The 9279-nt window shown below is 44.3% G+C and overlaps 1 protein-coding gene across 2 annotated transcripts in view; it reads left to right on the plus strand.

Moving 5' to 3' along the window:
- Window positions 1-9279, plus strand: part of FAM168A (family with sequence similarity 168 member A) — a 224614-nt gene that overhangs the window by 109194 nt on the left and 106141 nt on the right. For both annotated transcript variants that reach the window (XM_009286106.2, XM_019473897.1), the window contains one exon: window positions 5397-5484. In XM_009286106.2, the coding sequence (XP_009284381.1) occupies window positions 5415-5484 (70 nt within the window). In that variant the 5' untranslated portion in view covers window positions 5397-5414. The remainder of the gene's footprint in view (window positions 1-5396; window positions 5485-9279) is intronic.

A 9279-nucleotide genomic window follows, 5' to 3' on the forward strand; every position in this document is an offset into this window, starting at 1 on the left:
AGTGCCTCATCTACTCGTCTTTTAAATACCTCCAGGGATGGGGTCGTCTTTGATGTCGTCTTTCTTTTCCTCTGCCTCTGTACGGTAGAAGTGGGAAATACCTATATTTCTGTATATCAGAGTGGGAGAGGTGTATAAGATGCCAGATCCACCAACGTGTGCATAGAAATACTCGCGTCAAAACTTGTTTATGTGTAAAAATTACTGATGCCCACCAGTATTTGCGGACTCAAAGCCTGAATGACTTTGGGAAGCAGTGAAGCTGGTCGCGGCGCTTTCAAAGGCACAGAATAAACTAACGATAGAGAAAAACAACAGGGTAAGATGTTCCCGTTGTCTTGCGTCCGTAGTAGTCTGAAGGTGGTGGTGATACCTGTGCTGGTTTTCGAGTGCTTTGGGTGCTCCCGTAGGAAGAGGATGAAGTAGGCGATGTCCTAGGGTGTCACCAGGGATGGGGGACAGAGTCCTCTCCCTTGGCAGCAGCAGGAGAGCGCGATGCAGAGCCCGAAGCCCAGCTCTGGTCCAGCGAGGCGAGGGCGCCCGAGCGTAGCTCTGCAGCCACTTCACAGCACGGCCAGTTCCAGCTCAGCATTCACGGCACAAGCATTTTCATTTCCCTTCTCGTGCCGCTTGGAAATCCCCCGTGCAAACTCGATTTGACTGGCGCGTTGGCCTGCTGATGGCGTGGTGGCCGGCCGTAGCCTGGCCTCTCTTGTATTTCTGTTTACCCTTCACCTGAAGTAATTTCCTAGTGTGATGGAAGCATGCCATGCACTTTCACAGGAAAGATAAAATAGATGAAAACGTAACCAGGTTACAGCCAGAAAGTATCCCGAGACTGTTTGCTAGCAGCTTATTCCCATGGCATTCCTGTTGGAGTTACTCCTTCAGCTCCTTGCTGGAGTCTCAGCAGATTCTAAGCAACTGAGCATCGCTGTCGTGGGGATTAGGAAGCGGTGGAAGCTCCGTGCAATAGGGCAATACTCGTGTTTGTCGGTTTATAATTCATTTCTTAGTCTTTTTGTTGTGTATTCATGGCCACGAGCAAGTGCTGCAAGTTATTGTGGCGAAGGAGGTTTAATTTTGCTAATCCTGTTTTATTCCCATTTTAGTGTAGCTTTTTGAATGCCACAATGCGGTGCCTGTAATGAAATTAAAATGTATTTTTGAATGGCATTGTCTTGCAGAAGGTGTTGGAAGCTCATCTGAATGTGCTTTAATACTAGATGCTGAAAAGAAAGAAAATCATCCATCTGAAATGCCGTTCACATGGACTCTTTCATGCTGGCTGGAAATAACACCCTGCATACCAAGCAGGGAGGAAGCACAAGCCTCTTCCTCACAATACACTCAAACCCCTAACATGATTACAATCTTTTTATCTCGGCTAAAAAGCATTTTCTTTCATCCTTCTCAATAAGAGTGTTTCTTTTTACCGTTCGGTCCGACACCTAATGCAAGGCAGACATATGCAGCGATTTTCACCAAATTATGATTTATTTGTACTCTTTACACCCAGAAAAGTGCAAATGAAATGATGACTGCATTGAACAAGGCACTTTATAAATGCAGCCAGGACTCCATCCTTGTCCGGGAGCTTACAGTGGGACGGGCAAGGCAGATAAGGAGCGAGAGGTGGGGACGGTCACAGAGGTAAGGTGCCCTGACCCAGGCACGAGCAGCTCTGGGAGGGGGATTCGGGTCTGCTGAGCCCCAGGAAATTTGGTGCCTTTTTATTTGATTTTGCTGCTGAGGGGAGTCCAGGCTTGTCAGGTCCGGCTGTCACTGTGCGGTCCTGGGTGGAGGAACGCACATTCAACTGGAAGGCGGAGGGAAGAGGTTGGTTTTCAGGCAAGTCGCGTCCTTGAGCTGGCTCGCAGGAACTGGTGCTGCTGCAGAGGAGGATGCTCGGTGGTTTTTGCTTTTCCTTTTGTCATTCCTGGGGAAGAGGGACCCTCAAAAACTCTATTTCTTGGGCAGGAAGGCTCAGCTAGGTAGGAGGCTGGCTCTGTGTGTATGAGAAGCAGAATGCAGGGCTGGAGTAAGATGGACCCGTGATTTCCTAGCTCCGTTGCAGAACATCCTCAACTTACAGATCCTCTGAAATGGCCAACACAAAGAGCCATGTGCCCACGCTTGACTGATGGATAGAATGTGGCTTTTTGCAGCCATTCAGTATTGCTGCAGGGATCTCCCAGTGGCCCCCCCATGCAAAGAGCACCGTTCAGCACCATGGGCACATTTGTTGAGAGCGTAGTCCAATGTCAGGCATCGTGCTGTTGGTTGGGTGGCCAGGCACCTAAAATGGAGCCTGGATATTGACTTTTCTCCTGGGAACGTGAGGATGGCTGGATGGGCTCAGATCAAAGGTCCTCGCAGCCTAAAAGCCTGTCTGGAAGGGCGTCTGGGGGAGAGGAGGAATTGCTCTGTCCCTTGGAAGGCTTTCCAAATCCAGCCATCCCAGCAGCGAGGGACATGGTGAGGCAAGCAAAGCAACCAACCACCCTTTTTGCTTGTGTTGAACCTACAACAAAATTATTTCTTCTCATGCCTCCACTTGTTTGGGTTATGAGAAAGAGTGTGTGATTGCTGCCTCTCCACCTTCTCCAGGTCATTTGTGATATATTTTTTTATAGATGTCTGTCACATTCCCCATCCTACTGGGCATTTCTTGTCTGGACTTGAAGAGTCCTATTAGTGATTTAACAGTTAATTATGGCCAGGAAATCTCTGCAACTCTATGACATCTCTCTCCTCCTTTTTCTCTCTGGTCCTATTTGTGGCATCTATTACTTAAAGCATCATGTACTAGTAGTAACCCTTAGGCTATGTATATTACCGGTGTTTTAATTCAGAACAGTACTGCTCTTTGAAGGTGACTCCCACCGACCGCATTGTAGTTTCCGTGTGCAAAGTAGTTTTGGTGTGCGTGGACCAGATTTCTTTCAGAAGCTTCACTCCAGTTGCCCATCACACGTCCTCCAACCTCTCGTGGGACATACAGGTCCATACCGGTGATGGACGTACCAGTAAAGGACATACTGGTGATGTCCTTTAGACAACTTCGAACCATGTGTCAGGTGGGGACCAGACTAAAAACCAGACTAAATCCAGTTCAAAGGAAACCCGCAAAGCGCAGAGGGTGTAGCCATAGGAGCCTCAGCCCAAAATGCTTTGATTGCCTGATCATGTCTGATTGCACCAAAGTGTTTGTAATGTAGAAATGTCTTTGGATTTTTATAGTGCTTTTCCTTGCAGAATATTTTACGACCATTAAACGTTCAAAACATCTTCTTGCCTTATTCCCACTATTGACGTGGAATCTTCGTTGCAGGGTGATGATGGAATCGAATTGCAAAAAAGAGTCATTGACGGCGACATTTGGGTGAACAGGAGGAGGTTTTGGCTTCCTGGCTTGTGTTTAGAGCAGCAGTAGATGTTCCTCGGGCGTTGTGCTGTGCTGGCACCTCTGGGCAGCACGTTCCCCCACCTTGTTACTGTCAAACCATCTCCTTTCAGATGCTTTCAACTTACTGAAAAAGTACCTGCTCAGGTGAAACGTGTCCTACATGCTGTGGACAAGGAAAGGCTTTTCATTTTGGTGCCTTGCATACGAAGATTTCTTCAGAGAAATTACGTGCGATAGAAATGTGGTGGTTGGGCTTAAATCAACATTGTTTTTCACTAGAGAAAAGAAAATAGTTTTTGTGAATATAGATGGGTTTTGAGGTTCATCTCCCTATGAAGAAGTCATATTTCTTAAAGCAGTGGTAGGTAGGTGTCATACAGCGTATGCAGACACATAATGTGTTTGTTTGTCCACAGTTTGACGTATACGTATGAGCGTGTCCTGTATCCGCCGCATCCTACGCTGAAATAGCCTCCTGTGTTGATCGGGATCCGTATGGCAGCCCAAAAGCCAGGCTTTTGGATGGACATTTACAGAAACTGGTGTTCACCATCTCAGAGACAGATGACGTTTGGTTTTCTCTTCTAAATGAGGACTCAAGCCAGAAGGCAAACACCCGCTTGCCAGGGGCAGGTTCGCCGAGACTCGGAGCACTGCCTGGGGACACGAGGACCGAATGGCCATAAAACCCTTACGCTTGAATGTAAATCCCCAGCTGTAATGTCTCATGGACAGAAAGTTTTCCACTGATTTTCCTGTCGATATTCTTAAGAGCTCCATCGTGTGTTACTGAAGCCGCTGGCGTAAATACGTGTCTCTGTGTAGCTTTCTCTTCCAGCTCACTTTATAACCGTGATTTTCTTTGCTTTGAGAATTGCTCCTTCTGTGCTAACTTGGGGGTGGAGGGAAGGCTAATTAATTAAGCAGTAATTGTTGTCAAGTCAATTGGTGCTAACATTTAACATTTGACTTGTTTACTATCCTGAGGTAAAGCGGAAGGAGTTAATGATCTAACAAATTGTGCATCCATCAAGAGAGACTTGTTTGGAAAGAACGGTTTTGTTTATGAACTGTAAAATAATACATTTTAAAAAACCCACATTTTGAAGCAAGATCGTTGAGATTCTTGTGTGAAATTGTCACTAGATAGCTGTGGAGACAAATGCGTCGCCTAATAAAGCTTAATGACTGATTTTCCCATTAATCAGAATTGAGAATGTGCTTCATTAAGATAATTAACTGAGCCAGTTGCTTAACTGACAGTTAGTAGACACAAATTCCCAAGTTACTTGCTTTCCTCTAAATAAAACTCACAAGAAGCTAAGCCGGCACTGCTTGATCATCTTTATTGGAGAGAGAAACAGAAAGGCTGTTAAAATCTCATTGCCCATCTGGGACAGCGGTGGGATGCGGTGGGTGGCACTGGGTGCCCGGCGCAGCCTTGCACCGGACCCAAGCCTTGGGCTCGAGGTTATGGTAGTCAGCTCAAGCTGAAAGCTCGCAAATACTCGCCGCTCTCCATCTCACCAGCAGCAAATGGTCTTCTATCTGCTAATTTCTGAAAGGTCAGGTCTTCGTTGTGGTTGTTTTTGTCACCCAAGAACTATTAGCTCCTCCAAGGGGGTGAATTCCTTGTCAGAATTTGTGGCTTCTCCTCTTTGTTCATTGCAAGCTAGAAGCGGGGTCATGAGTCCTGAGCCCCCCTGAAGGCAGGGATGTGGAAGATTAATTTGCTCCAGGTACATTTGTAGGCAGAATATGCAGCGCTGAAGAAGTTAGGGGAATTAACTGAGAGATCCAAAACTTGAATTATTAAATATGCTATCTGGTTGTAATGTCTAGTTGTAAATCCTTTCCTTCGCAGCTCTCTGTGTCTTGAATTATAACACGATAATGCTATCGCATAGCAGAAGACTCTTTGCACAGAAGACGACTCTGGAGCTAACGTAAGGCAGTCGTCTCAACTCTGCTTTTCTTTTGTCCTCAGAGTTCCCGGTCTTCCACCATGAACCCTGTTTACAGCCCCGTCCAACCTGGGGCTCCCTACGGAAACCCGAAGAACATGGCGTATACAGGTAGGACCGGTGTTCAGTGGCTCTTTCGTGAACGTCCGTATTCGGTGGTGAGAGCAGATGATCATTAACGAGTGGTTAATCCCTTAACGAAGGGAGAAAGAGTTCCCATCAGAGAGCCAGACGGGAACATGACTTGCAGCAAAAACTCTTCAGCGAAGCCAATGCAGTAAAGTTAGTGAGAAGGAACGGATCTGAATTCGTAGGAAGAGGATACCCTGGAAATCCTAAAGAAAATGATCAAAAGGGGGTTTCTTTAGACAAACGAAACACGCAAGAAGTTGCTGGGGGAGTCAGCTGGGAGATGGAGGGCTTGCCTCCAGAGCTGAACTGAGCGACTTGGGTGCACATGCCGGAATAATCCTGCCGTAGAAACGAGGATCCCCCAAGCGAGAGCCCGTTATTTGGAGAACATGCGGTTATTGTTACAGGTGGTGATTTAAGCTACGTTATTGACTGATTTTTTTGTTTTCAAGTTCTGCTTTGGTTGGGTTAACAAGCAAGTCTGATGTCTGTTTGACCATCTTTAGAACTGAGTTGTCTAAAAATGTCATCTTTAATACTTGAAAAAGGCACTGAAATATGTTTACCATAATTATGTAACTAGTGGGGAACTAAAGTGTCCTGATATGGACAGAATTTAGCTCAGAGAGAAACAGTGCTTTGGAAAAAGAAAAGCTCAGCTTAGGTGCATCCGTGGTTTTCCCCGTGGGTTATGTTTACCAGCAGTTGGTGTATAGTTGATCTTGTTGATCTTGTACAAGCACCTTACAAAATCAGCCTTGGAAGACACCGTCTGCTAACATTTTGTTGAATATAATTAGCCATTAAGTGTCATATTGTGTTAAGACTTCCTTCTTTCTATTTGCATTGCCAGTTGTATATGTTGACTTTTACCTAATGTGTGAAATTGCTTGGGAACGTGCTTTTGTGGGGGAAAGTGGTCAACGGCAAATGGAAATGAACGTCAAATACTCTTAGCGACTTCATTTACAAAATACCCTCACTGACGTTGGTAGCTGCTTCAGCTGGTAGATCAGTAGGACTGGCTGCGTTGCTGCGAGGAGACGTGTCTGATGCTCTGTGGAGCGGAGAGTTCCTCAAAGGTGTTTTGCCCCATTTTTTTTCACCCTTTCTATTTCCCTGTCAAATTTGTGCATGCTGCTTTGTTGGAGACACTGTAGCTCGGGGGAACTTCGGTCTCACAAAGCACTAGGGGCTTGGGGGGAAAAAAAATCTCTGTGAATAATAGTCTCTTCAAAAATATCACCATTGTAAGAGGACTGCAGACTCCAGCAGTGCTTGGGTGATAGAATGAGCTCGTAAGTGCACAGTTATTTTCCTACACTAGAAATAACAGCAATTTTGTGCTTTCCAGCACAAGGATGGTTTGGACAAGAGTCTGCTTCTCTCCCACTCTGCCTTTTTTTTTTTCGGTATGTGCTCAGAGCTCCACCTTAATATCCATGCAATGTAGATTTTTTCTATATCTGCTTTCATACAATCCTGAATGTTTTGGAAGCTGCTTTCTGGCACTTGATAAGACAATTTTATGTAAATATTGAGGTGTAGATTGGATAGGGTTTGTACCCTGACCTTTCTGGAAGGTGAATTTTGGAGGGTGATTTCCTGTTTAGGTGAATGAATTCTACATGACTGCATTCTGAATAAGTTAAATGGCGACATTAATAGGATGTAGCCTTCTAAAATAACCTGGTTAATCACCATGAAGATTATAGCGTGCACTTAAATATCTAAAGCTATTGTCTGCCTCGGCCAGCTTGTGCCAGCTCTGGCGGCATGGCGAGGCGGCCCCCACGAGACTGGTTTCACCTCAAACCATCGGACTTCAGGCATTTGTCTTCCAGAGTTTGTGGTGAATGAAGAGAAATCAGCGGCAGATGTGCAGGATGACCTTGGAGAAAAAAGTTGGAGGCAGATCAGACTAGAAAAAATAGAACAAGGTCCTTAGTTATGCCAATGGAAAAGCAAAGAAGTGAAGATTCAAGTGACTGGTTGAACGTAGGACACCGAAGCGGGAATTGAATCGTCTTAGCGCTTGGTTTTTCCATTGCGCAGGTGTAAGGTAAGGAGTCAGCGGGCTGAATTCTTACAGTGAAGTCCCAAAATAGATAATAGGTTAAAAAGTGTTTAAACGAAGAGCTATTGTCTTTGCTAGGCAAATAGCATTACGAAACCTTTTAAATATGAATTTGTTTGAATATTTAATGAAAGACCTAAAGTTATATTGCGAAAGAGGGGGAGAAAATTTAGATTTTATCCTTTGTATGGAAAAGACAGGCAACTCCTGAGGGTGGTCTCGACGGTTATTAAAAGAAGGCTGCCACGTGTCCTGCATTACAAGTGCCAGGCTCTCTCTACCTAATTCTTGCTTTCTATGCTTAGACTTCATTTCCATTGCTTTAACTTGCATCATTTAGCTACGTATCAGTTCCTAATGTAGCCACAAGCTATTCTGGAGGATATTTAAACTCATAGAGACAAACAAAATAGACTTTTCACAGGAGAAGCATAAAGTTAAGGAGTTTGTAGATCCTTCCTTCTCAAATTGCTTTGAAAATAACCGCTGAAGCATATGACATGGTAGATCTGGAGGGGATGTTGACTGCCATCGCGTGTGCAAACCCCTGCCATGGTCCTGGGAGCTCGTTACAGCTTTGGGGCTTAACGAGTGTCTCGGTCCTGATCGGCAGCTGACTGGAGGAGTTTGCTCGGAGCCCCTCATTTGAAATAGTGTGTCAGCAAACCATTCCCACGGTCACTTCATGAGACAGCGTGTACGACATCTGTCCCAAAATTTTGATTTGAGATCTGATTTGGCATACAATATAGAATTTATACGGTATAAGATATATATTTTTTTTAATCTCACCTTTTTGCAATAGTGGAGGGTGCTGAAAAAAATGCCATTTATATTAGGCAAGAAAGAGAAATAAAAAAACCTGAAGTGTAATAAAGTTGAGGTAAAGTTTGTTAGCCTTGGGCTATGTTCTCAGTTTGCTTTAGAGTTCAGGTCTTTTTACCCCAAATCTAGTACAGCACGTGTATTACTTAAATTTTTGTCTTTCAAGATCATGCATGAACCATTAACTTCTGACCTTGTGGAGTAAAACTCAGGCAGGATATATGCAGAAGGAAAACAAGGATGGTAATCAGGATACTGGCAGGTTGAATTCTATGCTCTTGTGGTTTTTTAGTGGTAAATGTGAATGCTTTATATAGAATAGATTGCTTTCGGTTGAAATAATTGGTTTTAATCTGATTTTCTTCTCATTCTCACTTCTTTGTTGTTTACCGTACCTGGTGGGCTAGGGAGAGAGGTCCATTTCAAGATAAATAAAAATTTTTGTACCAAATTGGCTGCTCGTGTGTTAGGGAGAATGGGAAATCCTTGGCACATACTCAAGTACTTGATGTACCATACGTTTATTCAGATTGTTAATTTTTCCATTTTGATCTTCCTTAAAGGAAGTGTGAAGGACAGTTATTTCCTAAATGACTTTTAAAGTGTGGTCTGAATTAGATGAATTTTTATGGGAAATTATAATTAAGTTTAAAAAAGGAGTTTTAAAAATAGAGTTATTAGGTGAAACAAAGTCAAAGTCCTGTCTCCCAAGTAACTAGTGACAGGACGAGAGGAAACGGCCTCAAGTTGCGCCAGGGGAGGTTTAGATTGGATGTAAGGAAAAATTTCTTTACTGAAAGAGTGGTGAAACATTGGAAGAGGCTGCCCAGGGAAGTGGTGGAGTCCCCATCCCTGGAAGTATTTAAAAGACG

Source organism: Aptenodytes forsteri, unplaced genomic scaffold (assembly GCF_000699145.1).
Source record: "Aptenodytes forsteri isolate BGI_AS27 unplaced genomic scaffold, ASM69914v1 Scaffold231, whole genome shotgun sequence".
NCBI classification, from domain to species: Eukaryota; Metazoa; Chordata; class Aves; order Sphenisciformes; family Spheniscidae; genus Aptenodytes; species Aptenodytes forsteri.